General features: G+C 47.7%; 1 protein-coding gene across 2 annotated transcripts in view; it reads left to right on the forward strand.

The window, feature by feature from the left end:
• Nucleotides 1-14,477, forward strand: part of SLC24A3 (solute carrier family 24 member 3) — an 83,426-nt gene that overhangs the window by 45,228 nt on the left and 23,721 nt on the right. For both annotated transcript variants that reach the window (XM_031058305.1, XM_014307701.2), the window contains exons 4-6: nucleotides 739-823; nucleotides 2,387-2,490; nucleotides 13,577-13,651. In XM_031058305.1, the coding sequence (XP_030914165.1) occupies nucleotides 739-823; nucleotides 2,387-2,490; nucleotides 13,577-13,651 (264 nt within the window). The remainder of the gene's footprint in view (nucleotides 1-738; nucleotides 824-2,386; nucleotides 2,491-13,576; nucleotides 13,652-14,477) is intronic.

Raw genomic sequence — 14,477 nt, forward strand, 5'->3', positions numbered from 1 at the left:
CCCCCGAGTGGCAGCTGCTGCCTTGGTGTAGTAACAGCTCGGGGTGGTGGCCGTATGGCAGGAGCTGGTTGTTGCTGCTCTTCAGTGCCTTGTGGCATCTGCTGAGCAGATGCAGATGGGTGCTGGGTCCTTGGGAGCTGGTGCAGATGGAACAGTGGGAGTGCAAACACAGAGGGTGTAATTAACCAAGGAAATCTTTGGAAGCAGCATATGCTAATGAAGTTTTTGTAGAACAGTGGGTCCTTTCCCTTCCAGAAGCTCCCAGTTTTAGGCAGTCCCTGGGTACTGCTGAGGGACAGGTACAGGAGGTCGGTGATGTAGTCCAGCAGAGATGGGGTAATGAGAGGGTAAAGCAAGACATAACTTGTACCAGGGAAGGTGGCTGGAGGTGAATGAAACCTGAGCCCTTGCCTTGCCCTTTACAGAAGAAAGTGGGAATGATGAGGTGTGTGTTGCTGGGGTTGTGGAGCAGACAGACCCATGAGTGGTGAAGCTGCCTTCCCTGTTGGCTGGAGTGGTGACCTTTCCTTCCTCTCTAAAAGTGTCACTGGCATAACCTGCCCTCTCTGCCAGGTGATGCTCACTTCAGTAGCCAGTGCCTGTGGTGGCTTTTCCCCTATATTTAACCTTTGTTTACACAAAACTTTACAGGTATCTGCCTCTCAGCAGGCAGTTTAATGTTGGGAGTGGAATTCCTTCAGCTGCTCAGTGTGGTAATGACTCTGTGTTTCTCTGCAGCGCTTGCATCTCAGTGAAGATGTGGCTGGGGCAACTTTCATGGCAGCAGGAAGCTCTGCTCCTGAGCTCTTCACATCTGTCATAGGTAAGGAGCCTGCTGCTGCTGCTTCCCTAAACATGCCTGTTTCCCTGGCTGTTTTCAGAGCTGAAATGGGATTGGTGTGTGCATGCAAGGTTAGTTATAATCCTTCCTGGGCACACATGGCACTGACTGTGAGGAGTCCTCACCAGGTGAAGTGACTCTGGGGGTACTGTTATCTGGACCCTGCCAGGACCAGTGGGCACTTTACCATAGCTGCCCATTAACCAGGTTTCACCTACAGCATTATCCTCTCCTGTCCACTTTCCTGCCTTGTCTGCCATGCCAGCTTCAGGGCACAGTGGGAAAGGATTTCCCCCAGATTTCCCTCTCTGGTACCCTGGCACACTGTTCATGTCCTCAGTGGCAGGTTCTCTGCCATCACCTCCCCTCTGATTAGTCTTCCAACACTGCTTTTCCCTGGAAAAGCCAGAATGGGGAGGAGAAGAGGATTTGAAATGCTTTCTTACAGCAACAGCTTGGTCAGAGCATCACTTTGCCAAAGCAGCTCTCTGCTTATGGCAAGTGTGATGAAGGGATTCAGCCATCCTTAGTGTGCAAAACCCAGGAAACTCTCAGAGGAGGACTGCAGGCAGTGTTACAGAGTGGTGTTCTACCTGACCACATCAAGAGGGTGAAGCGTTCCTGCTGTGAAGCCGTTTCCTCTGCAGAGGTCTGATTGCACAAGCAAAGCCTTATCATTTTGGAACTTTAATTGGACCAAGTTTAAACTGTCCTTTGGTTAAGGGTAGTGCAGCACCAGGGTGAAAATAAAACCAGATTCCTTCAGGTGACGTAGAGAAGCCCTGATGGGGATCAGGATCATTTTCCTGCTGTGGTGTAACCTGCCAGGTGCCCTGTGTCACTTGGCAGGTGAGTGCTTCTGTGCTTCTGAGAAAAGGATGAAGTTGGAAAAAATATGTGAACTGGTGTTGGAACCTTAAAAGCAAGAGGTGAATTTAAACAGACTGGCAGCTAGCAGGAGATGGAGTGTTATTTTTAGGCTGTCTTCCTAAGGAAAGGATTTTGTGCAGCACAGTGATGCATGTGTCTGTCAGTTCATCTCCCTCACCATTAACCTCATTGGCCAATTTTAACCAAATTTGACAGAAGAGCTCTGAAAAAAGCTTGTAGCATAGCCCCATAACTCATCCTGAGAGTCTTGTGAGTAGCTGTGGCCAGACAGCTCTGAATGATCTCCAGCTTCTACTGAAGCTTTATCCCACTGAAGCCAGTTGGGATGGGTTATGGGAAGGAGCAGAGTACTGCTCTGGGAATATCTTACGGGAGACGGTTTCCTGTGGATTTGTATCCTACGAGTTGCTACCATGAGCTTGCAGTGTTTTGTGGTGTGTATTGCCATAATGTTGGGTCACAGTACCAAGTTAGTGACTTGGATGTGCTTGGTTTCCATCACACAATCCATTCAGGTCCCCTCAGAAGGCAAGTCTCTGCAGTTTGCCTTGTACCTGCCTTTAGATTCATTAATAGGGTGTGGGGTCTGCAATTTCATGTGAAAAAAGTCAGCTCTTTCCCATTTACACAGCTTCTCTTGAACTTGTTTTTCAGGTGTTTTTATCACAAAAGGAGATGTAGGCGTTGGAACCATCGTGGGCTCGGCTGTATTCAACATCCTCTGTATTATTGGTGTGTGTGGGCTTTTTGCAGGACAGGTAAGAGCATTTAACGATTCCTTACAGTTCTTGCTTCACCCTGTGCCTTGGCTGTACTGCAAAATCAGATGCCAGGTTCACCACCTTGCCACAGATTTCTCTGGTTTTGCTGTTTTTAATAGGGCCCTGTGCCGTTCCTCCTGCATTTTTGAAATGAAAAACAGCAGCAGCAAAGGTCAGCTCAGGCATTTTGAACTGCCCAAGGTGTGTGGGTGGGCAGAGGAATAAATGTTGGTTGTTTGCTCCTCGTGTAGTTTGTGACTGCTCTCCAATGTGTCAAACCACTCCTGACAACACAAGCGATTCATCTGAAATTAAAGCAATTAAGCGGTGAGATCTGAGCTGCTGTCTGAATTGCAGACGTGATTGACTGTATAATTAAATACCTGAATCTGCATTTACCTTCGCACTTGCCAACATGCCAGGTGGTTTTACAAGCTCATAAATGTTCTCTGGCGTGTTACTGTGCAGATTTATTTGTAAAGAGGAGAAGCAGAGTCATGTTACCAGCACAGGGCAGTGGGAGAAGAACTGAGAAGAAGAGACCTTGGTCAGTCTGGGAAAGCATGCAGAGAGATGGGGTTTTCCTTATGATCCAGTTCTGTTTTCCTTATGATTCAGTTCTGTTTTCATTAGCAGTGAACTTCTGCAGGCTGAAGGTGAACATTTTCAGTGTGAGGCCTCAGGATAAGGTCACAGCAGTACTTTTTAACCACCCACGTGCCCTGATTTGCATGCAACATGCAGCTGGCAGCTACAGATGCTCAGTGTGTCTTACTGTGAAAATGCAGTTAATTGAGGTAAATTTTTAATGACCAAAGCCATCCCAGGGCATGAGGTTCTGCTCCCCAGAGGTATTCTCCTGTCATCAATAGGACTTCCTTCTCAGGCTGCTTTTTTTCATGTGAATGAAGATGATTAACTGTCTAGCAGTTAATGATGGCAGAGGAGCCAATTCTGATTTTTATTCTCCACAGTATTGATTGCATGCCTCAAATCTGCTAAAAATGGCCACAAACCACAGCTTTGGAAAAGGCCTGCTAGAGTTTGGGGCTTGACAGAGAATGTCAGAATGTCAGAGGCCTTTTACAGGTGGGAGATTGTTGTTTCAGAAGGATAAATCACAGCCAAAATGCTCTTGTGGAACATCTTCAGCCTTTCATCCTTGGTAGCTTTCAGAAGTTCAAGTCATCCTAGACACAGTCTGTGAGTTTCTTTCAAGCCAAGCGTTGAGATTTTGACTGCTTTGCCCCATCTTTGTTTTCCTTGGGACTCTGCTGATGATTTGTGTGTGGTTTTGTCAAGTCACATAACCTCCCTTTGCTGCAGTCTAACCCTCAGAGGGTGGGTGAGCACTGGAATGATTGACGTCACCGTGTGGAGCCGTGATTTTAGTGAGCGAATAAGAAATTTCAGTGTCAATAATTGCAATGTTTTAGATAAAACTCTGGATCAATTTATGCTTTTCATTGTTTCCCAGCCTTTCACCAAAAAGTCATTCCCTCTTAGTGGTGTGATTCATCATTTGTTTTGTGTTAGTATGAGTAGGAATTTGGTTTTATTGTCAACAGAGTCTCTACAGAGGCACTAACATAGGTGGTAAAATTGGTTGTTGATGAGATTTTTGTTCTGCTGGGGACCTGGATCTCAGTAGTGAGTTGCCAGGTGAGCCTGGGGGCTGGCTGTTGGTCAAAGCTGCTTGCTGTGCTCCAGGATTTTTTTCCTTGAGCTCAGACCTGTGGATTGAACAGCTGGAGCCCTCAGATTTTCACATGTATTGCCCCTGGACTGGGAATGCCAGAGGTCAGACCTGTAGGGGCCTTCTGCTGTGTTTCTGTTTTTTATTTTATTTTTGACTGGTAAGCAGTTGAATTGTAAAATACTGTCCAGGATATATTTTATTTTTAAATTAGTTTGTAGTTTGTATGTGCTGTGTTGGATATATTCTTCTTTGGCCTAAGAAAAGACTGGGCTTGGTTATGTGCACCATGTTTAGAAAAAGAAACAAATGCACAGTCCCAAAAAGCTGGTATGCATTTGCCTGAGCACCAGCCCTAATTGTTTATTCTTCCAAGCCTTTACTGGCTGTATGCACACACTTTTCAGGATAAATCAGAATAAGCATCCCACTGCTGGAACAGGAGAAGGGAAGCGTGCCCACGCCTCTGTGTGACGCTGCACACCTAAAAAAGGCATTGAAAGAGCGTTGTGAAGGTTGAAAGTCAAACACTGCAAAGTTAGAAAATAGCAGTGTGAGGGTTCCCTGTGCACCCTTAATTTGCCCCCCCAGTGTGTGTGCATTATTATCCAGGCTTTAATTACAGAGTCTCTTGCCGGGTTCTCCACGGGCTCCCTGCCTCCCTCTGCGCACAGAATGGACTTTGCTCACTTAATGAGCAGATATTCAGGATTTTGTTTTCTCTTATTGTTCACTCTGTGCCCTTCTGCCTTATTTACCAGGCTCTATTCAAGCCCTGTTCCAGAGGCAGAATTATTAATTTCCTCTTGAACTTCTGCCGATCTCGGCGCTATTGTATCTGAGCAGTTGATGAGCAGTTAATTAATCTTCCCCAAACCTCTGTGAGATGAAGGAATGCTTTAAAGACAGGGAAACAAAGCAGAGAAAGATTAAATAAAAAAGAATAACTTGTCTTTTTAGGGGCCAATTAGAGCTGGCACAGGCCTGCTCTTTCCCCTGGTGCATAGGATTCTGTGGCATGCTCGTGGGTCCTGCCTCCAGGTGCTGCTCCTGCTGCTCCACAGGGCTTTCCTTGCTGGAAAGCCTTGGTTTGTGTGGCCATGTCAGTCTGCACACAGCCCAGCTCTCCTTGGGTGCATTCAGCTCCTTGAGCCATATGAGCCCCTCTTCTTCTCCTCACACCCACCTCCTTCCACAGGGCACCACACGGAATGCCTCTGTCCTGATCCCTGGCCTCATCCCCAGGGCTGCTCTTGTCTGGAACTAAGCAAGTGACTTAACTACATCTCCTAACATTTAGTGGTTGCTCTTGCCAGTGTGATGGTGATGGTGTTCCTTCTCATCACTCCCCCTCCAGCTCTTGAGGCCTGAGAGAAAAACTTTCACCAGATTCCTGCCTTGGGTCATGCATCCACCCATAGCTGCTTTCTGAGCATCCAGCTTTCTTCCAGTTTTGATCCCTTCTGCTCTCCCCACTCCTCTGCTCTATGTCTCCTTCTCCTGGCTAATGTTAACCATGCCAGGCAGGCGCCTCTTGAGATGCAGGAGTCTGCTCTGCAGCCAGGGAAATCGTATTTTCCACTGTTTTCATCTCCTCCAGAGATTTTGGATTGGAGGAGTCAAAAAAGCGACAGTGGATGCAGGCTGCCTGTGTGTTTGATGGCCAGACAAGAGCCACCCCCTAAAGGCTGGATTTTCTAAACTAGCATCTACACTCTGAAAATCAGAGTTTTCAAATATAGCTTAACCTGGCCCTGCAGAAGCAGAACTTCATGTCTGGTGTGTGTTGAGGTGTTTGACCAAGGCATGTTTGGAGAGAGGGCTCAAGTTTTCACTGTGGATAGTGAATGCTGCCCATGTGCCTGTGGCACTGAGCCTTAGAAGCTCCTCCTGCTTTCTTTGTGCAGCCTGTTGAAATATTCTGCATAGCACTCACACCCAGAGGAGGATTTCTCTTGTTTCATCCAGGCAGTAGGTGCAACTTCTAAGCTGTAGATGGTTTCAGTGTATGGAAATAAGTTAGGAGCTGTTCTCATTCCCCACTTGCCTGTGCAGTGCAGTTTGGATGTGTTTCCTCCTATGTCCCTACACTTTGGACACCAGCACATCTCCTTGCAGGTAGGCAACTGCTAAGGCACATAACCCAGCTGTTGTTTTTTAGCTGCTATGTCTGCTTTGCTTCCTTCTGGCAGAAGGGGGAACGAGGAGGTCAGGGAACACGGAGGGAGAATGAAATGGCAGCAGATGCAGCCCTTCAGTCAGTGGTCCAGCAGCATTCACGGGGACACAGGCTGGATAGCAGCGAGGAGGCTGCTGTCTGCCTTGTGATGGATTGCATCGGGCTTTTTCCATGCTTGCAAGCCAGCTGTGTGTGGGGAGCTTGACCTTAGCCTGGGGTCCCCTCCAGGCCTTGGTTGAGCTGTCCTGTCTTCTCTCACGCTCATGTTTGTGCTTCTCAAGCCCTCCCCTCCTTCCCCTGCCCTCTCGCCGTCCTTGGCGGCAAGGACGCGGCATTCTCGGAAGCTGTCCTTGCCTCATTCAGCTCTCATTCAGGCCAGCACAAGCAGAGCTTGTTCAGTTTTGGACATTCCCCCATCCAGATTTGTCTTGTTTTCATAGCTCTGCTGCTCTCTCCTCGCCATGCTGTCCTCCCAGCACTGACCCACAGCGTTTTGCAGTGTTGCAGAGGAGGCTGAGAAGTGCTTATGTGAGAGCAGCATAACCATGAGTTGCAAGTCACCCCAGCACTGCCGTGTAATTTTGAATGTGCATGGCTTGATTTGTTAATTAGTGTTTAACTGCTCTGTTTTTTGGTTGAGTCCAAGTTTCTCTATTTTACCTTTCCCCAGAAGTAGACAGGCTTTTCCGGGTGGAGCAGGGGACCAGGAATGCTGGCAGTTATTGGTTCTGTCAAGGGCTCTGGTGGGTGACGAGGCATCATTCCTCAACATATTGGAGCAGAAAAGGATGACAGTGACTGTCTGACCTGCCTCCTTCTTTTCCAGTGGGATTCTTTTACCTCAAGAATTAAACTAGATTCAGAAGGCTCTCCTTTGTCCAGGTCACAGAACCCCTGTGCCAGCCGAGGTGCCTCTAGGAATTATCAGCTGCCATGGGTTGTGTCAGTGGAAAATACGCCTGTGTTAGGCATGTTGACCAGGACACTAAACAGAGTTTAATAACCTGGTGGAATGTTTTTTAATGAAGCAACTGGGACTTCTGTAATCTGTTCTACCCCACTTCTGCCATTCAGCCAGCTTGCATGCCTCTTAATCTTTTAAGCTTTAATTTCACTCACAACTCAGACTGCAGCCCTTACTGACTTTGGGCTTTATGATTGCATTCATGAGCTTTTTTATTTTCTTCTCCTTGACTGTGGAGAAGTTTTAAAAGGTGAGAGTTGAAATCCTGTTGCTTTTTCTTCATTGGTCTGTGAACATTGGTAGAAAATGTGTAAAACTCTGGGGGAAGTAGTTTAAGGAGAACTTAATGCCAGCTCTTGGGACTGTTCACTGCTCTCAGAACCCAGGACACGTTGGGGTTTGGTGCTGGCAGCGTTTTATAGTGACCATGAGCCTGGTCTTTCACTGGCAGGGCTGTGTTGCAGACAGGGGACACACCAATAAATCAGACTGAAGCAGTGCAGAAGCCAAGGCTGTGGTCCTTGGGTACCTAAAACTGCTGGCATGGCACACACAGTGGTGTGTGAGAGCCCAGGGAAAGCAGGGGGGATGATGGCAGGATGCTGTGGAACATCAGGCAGTCTGTAAGGTGCCGAGAGTGCAGCTGGGACAGAGAGGTGTGGATGGAGTCTCAGGATAGAGAGGTACCATTAATTCAGAGATGCTGCCCAAGGCAATCAGAAGAGTTGCAAATGGATTCCTATCAGCATCAAACCAAGACTACTTCCTGATTGTCACAAACACCATCACCATTTTCAGTTAAGTTTTCTCTGTCAAAATTGACACACAGATCAATACTGTGGACGTACCATTTGTAGGATATTTCCTCAGATCATTTATAGTATAAAAGCAAGGGAGGTAATAAAATCTGGTTTTTTACTTCTGGCAAGGGCTGACCAGTCCAGAGACTGGGAGATGTTTACTCTGTGCACGCCTTCCTGTCTGCAGCTATCCTTGAATTCTGCTGTGGATCTTGTGGTCCAGCAGAGGCCTTGGGGTCCTGCTGCCTCAGCACTGTGGGAATCTGAGCTAAAGAGACATGCCTGGTCCAAATAACTCGTGGATGATTATAACCACCAGTTGAGCAGGGAAATATTTCTGGCTTTGTCCTGAGGTTTGGAGAGTGTCCACTGTTTCCATTCTGAGAATGTCACATAGACAGATTGCTGCATCAGTGATGAAAATATCAAGAGAGGCCTAAAAAAGCAAATATTCTTAGGGAAGTAATGAGAATAGATGGAGTTGGTGCACAGTGTACAGACTGGGAGCCAGAGTGACAACTGAGCTCTGCAGAGAATGGCAAAGCAGAGGTGAAATTAGAGGGCTGGTAATTGGAAGGAGGCTTTCCTCACAGCAGGTCCCTTAGATCATGGCTGCTTTAACTGCCTGAGAGAGATGGATTAGGCCTGGATTTTCCTTTGGCCTGACCTGTGCTCCTATTTGGTGCTTTGCTGAAGCTGGGAGCTGTGGTTAGTATTGGTTTGGTCAAAGCCTCAAGCAAGCCTGAATGCTGCATCATAAGACCCTGGGGTCTTTGGCCAAAATTATGGTCTGGAGACTGAGCTGGATACTTGCAGTGTCCTGGGATATTCGGACACAACCATGGGGTATAGAGGGAGTGTCACTTAGTCCAGGACATCCTGCTGTGCTGTCAGTGCCAGCACAGGGCCCTCTGGCTGATGCTGGCTGCCTGCTGGAAAGCCTGCCTGGCTCTCCTGGGGCTGTGCACAGGAAAGCAATGGCTTTCCATGCAGGAGTCTGTCTAAAAGGTCTGCTGTGGCAGAGTGGTTCAGTGTGCCAGGAGGAGATGTGGGATCAGGACTTCTGCTGTGCTGGGAGATGGCACCTCTGGGATGCTGTTGGACCTGCTTGCCTGATTCTCTGTCTGAATTATGGATGTGCCAAAAGTGCCACCAGGAACCCACCACCCTCCAAACCCCATACCAAGTCCTGTGTGTGTCTCCCAGGAAAGGTGCAGAGGCTCTGCAATGGCTTGTTGCTGACAGCCACAGGTGGATCTACAGCCTAATTTAATGTAAAGATGAGTACAAGTAAGGCACTGTCACACTCTCCCATTAATCCGTGATGCTTCACTGATACCTCAACCAGTGAGAATGAGCAGGCAGGTGGCAAGGTCCTTGGAATTACCTGAGCTGAGCAAAATAATCAGCTGCAAAGTTTAAAGGCAGAGCTTGTGCCCTGATACCTGAGGTAGAGCCCTTTTTATTTTTGTATAATTCTGAATGCATAAGACATGGATTAACTGCAAACTATGGCCAGCCTCATTCCTTGAAAATCTGTCCCAGACCTCCACCTGAGCTCACTGCTCCCTGTAACAGTGGCCAGCAGTTGGTCATTTCTCTGCTTTGGCATGAGATCCTGCTGTTTTACCATGGAACTGATTTGAAATCGCATTGAGGGTTGGCAGAACAGCGGTGTCAGGAGCACAGCCCTTTCTGGAGAGGACCCCCACAGGCTTCAGAAGGCCCCTCCTCGGCTCTGAGGGCAGCTCCTGCCAACCAGGAGCAGCGTGTGAAGAGGTTCCACAGCACAGCTGGCTGCAGCTCACCCAGGGGGCTGACACAGCACTTGTGGGCCAGGGGCTTGTGAGGGATCACAGCGAGCAGCAGCTCTTCAGGCAGTGCTCGAAAGCCAGATCCCTGCATCTGCTAGGCTGGTGTAAGAGCTTCCCTAATCGCTTCTGTGCAGTCCACATCAAAGGGGGGCAGCATGAGGACTGACCCAGATTCTCTGCTGCTCGATGCCTTTTGATGGTGGTGGATTCACTGCTGGCACATCTCTGTTGACCTCCATGGACTCTCACAGCTAATCGCTTGCCAAATTAGGTTATTAGCTCTTAATACCTCAAAATCTAGACCTTCTGTTGCCAGAGGGTAACAGAGAAACAAGATTAGGGAGATTGCTTCCAAAGCCTGGCATTTCCCAGCAGTGTTAGTAGCTGATCAGCGCTTGAGAATGTCAAGCAAAGAGCCGGCCATGAGATGAGGAAAACCCTCAAAACAATTCAGAGTGAAGAAGATCCCTGAAGAACATGGATGTGATTGCATGCTTCCCCTGGAAGTTTAGCAGCCAGAACACTCAGGAGTGCACATGCCTCTGGACATCCTTGCCAGGGAGGGAGCAGCAGCCCTGTTCTGCCACATGTGCTTTGTCTCGTTGCTGCTGTGGGCAGAGCAGGCTGGAAAACAGTCAGCTGGGTGGCCTCTGGTGAGGGATGTCTCCTGGGGGGGAGAAGAGCTTCCATGCTCCTAAGAGCAGAGAAACAATTTGGATGAGCAGAAGAGAGAAGGGTCAGTTTTACAGAGGATAAAAGGTGAAGTCCTAGGATGAGGTGTGGGGCATATTGCCACTGAGGTCCTGGTTACCTTGAGCTAACTTCAGTGCTACAGGAAGAAGACACCAGTGTCTGTTTTTAGGGAGATTTCCCCTCTGATGGCTGATCTCTACATGTGTGCTAAGTGGAGGGTGTGGTGTGGGCTGCATAGGGCCACAGCTTCAGGAGTTATAAACCTCAAAAAAAAAATCCTGATTTTTCTGCTCTCCAGCCCATCAAAAAGGGAAGTAAGCATTCTGAGTAGTGAATTTTATATGTAGGATTTTGCAGGGTGAAAGTTTACCTGTGGGAAACCAGGTAGCTATCATGGGTAAGTTTACCCTTAGGAGTGATGCTGTAGCATGCAGGGGAGCAGGCTCAGTGTGCCTTGTGTGGACCCATCAGGGGATGCTCTCATTCAAGCCTTGACTTCAGAGCTCTTCTTTTCAGCTCAGCTGAACAGGGTTCAGTCCCCACTAAGTGGTCAAGAAACAGCTAAGAGGCACTTGTCTGGTGTTTGGATTTCAGGTACTCACTTCCAAAGCAGGAAACATCACTGCACTGACAATCAGTGGCTCTACAGATGCCTCCTTATGCTCAGCTCCCACAGGACCAGCTTGCTGCTGGGTTACAATATGACAGTATTGCTGATTTAAAACTCAAATTTGATCATGTTTTTACCCAAGCTGATTGCTTCCCTCATTTCTTTTCTGCCTTGCTGATCTGTAGTTTCAGTGGTTTCCAGCATGTTAAGGTTTATATGGGGTCCTTGGTGGCTGCAAGGTACAATTTAGGCCTTCAGGAGCTCGGTAGTTCTGCCTCAGGACGTGGTTCTGACCAGCTCAGCTCATTCTGGCTGAGCTCTGCCCATTGCTCTCAATGCTCATGAGCTCCTTTCACCCTCAGTGCACAGTTACCTTATGTGTGTGGCTTCCCTATATCACATGGATCAAATGGTTGAGAAACTTCAGCTAGGTGACTGGGGCCCTAAAGATGTCTGAGATTTAACTGCCCCTCACTTACTGCATCAGGGAGACCCACTCTGATGTCTGTGAAATGTGAGTATCCTATACAGGTGCCAGGCATGAGCACGTTCCCCTACAATCCAATCTGGAATCAGCACAAGAGTTCTTGTGATTCCCACAGGATCTTGGTCAGTTCTGTGCTGTAGGTCCCTGCTAGAAAGCTGCATTTAGGCATCTGGATCTTGCTGTGCTCGTTCAGGTGCCTGAGGAAAATTCCTTGGGAAAATATTATCCTGCACCTTCAAGATCATTGCAGAATATCAAAGAACAGGAGGAAAGACTACCTTGACTCCTCGTAGCCAGGCACCTTGCTTTCTCAGGTGTGCTGTGCTGCCCGGTGACACCCCTTTGGCCAGGGACACAGGTTATGAGACAGAGCCTTTTCCTGTGGGGGCTGTCCTTGGCTTCAGAAATGTGACTTCTGTGTGCAGAGCTGAAGTTAGAGCTGTAAAATCCCCACCAGCATGCATCCGTGCTGAGGCAAGTGCAGAGGACCTCAAGCATCCTGAAAGCTGAGTGGAATAAAGTCCTATCATTCTATAAACTTCCTTGCAAAATTTACTCAATCAGAATGAAGTGGCACGTTGATATAAAATGTGAGATTTAACTGAGGATCTCTGAATAGAATTATGAACCCAGCTCCATGTTCCTACATTTGGAAATTTCCATCAGAAAGCATCTCCATTTATCTGTGTCTGTGTGCCTTGGAATGTATTGTCTGCTTGTAGAAATCTGGTTTGACCCAAGGGCTTTAAAAGCCTGCTTTTTTGCTTCATGTAGGAGTTTCTAACATGTAAATGGTTGCATAAAGAGACTTTACACTGGGCATAAATTGCATCAATTTTTTAGAAAACCATCCAACTAAGAGACTGTAGAGATTTTTCAGGTATAATGGTCAGTATCTTTTTACAGCATTTGTTTCATTAGCAGTTTTGGAAAATTCAAGTATTGGAGAAATTTGGGAAACTATTTTTGCTGACACTGAAATAGAACTGAAAATGATGTTACTGTTCATGTGACTGAATTCATGCACAAGAATGTCTGGAGGGTACAGTCAGAAAATTAATGTATATGTTCAGATCCAAATCAGTGAAAATGAACCATCTCCCATATTCCTCCTTCAGCTTTACACCTTTGAAGAATGTGATCCAGAGTGTTTGAAATGCACTCTAGAACTGAAATACAGATTTGAGGAGAAGCTTCTACCTAAGGGACTTCCTAGAGTTGCAAAAAATAGAAGGATATTGAAGATGTTACCTCCACATGACTGCTTTTAATCTGTCCTATTAATGAAATTAAACATTGCTCATTCACTGGTATTTTCTTCTAAGATCTGAGTTGCAGGCTTGTGCAGCCTGCAGTGAGAATTCTTCCTCATTTCTGTGGCTTTGGAAGGTGACAAGTGACATGAACTGCACAGTGATCCCTTTTTATCCTCCACTGCATACAAATCCCTGGGTTTTGTTCATAACACTTTGCTGGAGTGTTTACTTGAGTGTTTGTCCCAAAAACTGTGTAGGTGCACACAGAGCTGTAGTGATGCCCATCAGTGTGACTGTCTGGTAAAGCCTGAGCCCCTGTAAAGCAGAAGTCCTCACAGCCTGTGTGGGGACACACAGCCCAACCTGGGGGACAGCTGAGTCCACAGGTTCTTGCAATGTTCCTGTCTCCCTTGCAGCTGTTCCCCCAGCAGCCACAGAAAGTGTTTCCTGCCTTAGGCCTCTTCCTCGAGTTCCCAACATGTGTGGGGACATCTGCCCACACAGGTGGCACTGGGGACACTCTGCTGGTGTGGCAGCCGTGCTGCAGAGCCTTGCTGACACCCTGTCTTTGCCTGTTCCCCCAGGTTGTTGCGCTGTCGTCATGGAGTCTCTTGAGAGATTCGATCTACTACACGCTGTCTGTTGTTGCACTCATCGTGGTAAGTTTGTGAAGGGTTTTCACCTGTTGGAGCCCATGTCTGCTGCCACCTCTAAAGGGGGCGTAACAGTCGTGTAGCTGAGATCCCAGCTCGAGCACTCACGGGGATTTCTGCTTGTGGAAAGCTGCTCCTGGTCTCCCTGGTTCTGCTGGGAAGCCTGGCCCGAGGGCAGGAGGTGGAGGAGTTTGGAGACCCTAGAGGGAAAGCTGGGGCAGGGCATGGTGGCCCTGTGCAGACATGGGGAGCAGAGCTAAACCCATGTTCTGAGCCCCCAAGCAGCCCTGCAGTGGGAGGGTCAGTGCTCTCCTGGCCCTCGTGACTTCCTGAAATGCGTGTCACTAACCTGTAAGGAGGCAGCACTTGTGCCCAGGGGAGAGAGATCCTGAGCACCTACTACAAAACCTTCAGGTTAGTTTTTCCACACATAACAGGGGAAGGTTCAGTGCATGCTGACAGCAAGTCCTCAAACAAAATCTACACTTTCAGCAGTTCTTAGTGCCTATACTGATTTTCATCAAGCTCAGAAAATGCTCCAAATCTCTCAGAGTTGGGCTACTCCGTGAAAAAAATTTGGCACAAGAGATAAATAAAAACACTGCTATCATTTTAGCATTACCTTTGCAACCAATACCAAACAGTGCCAGGAAATGTAAAAATTGCTTTTTCAGGTAGCTGTTGCACGTCTTCCCCCCCACCCCCAGCCTAGTACCCTAGATTCCCTAAGACAGGAAGGGTAATTTTGGGAGGTTGACTTCCATATGTCAGCAAGAAGGGGACTCTAGAGTCAGAAGAGGATTGCTTGCAGTCTGGGTTACTTTGGTTTGTT

The sequence above is a fragment of the Geospiza fortis genome, unplaced genomic scaffold (assembly GCF_000277835.1).
Source record: "Geospiza fortis unplaced genomic scaffold, GeoFor_1.0 scaffold275, whole genome shotgun sequence".
Classification (NCBI taxonomy): Eukaryota; Metazoa; Chordata; class Aves; order Passeriformes; family Thraupidae; genus Geospiza; species Geospiza fortis.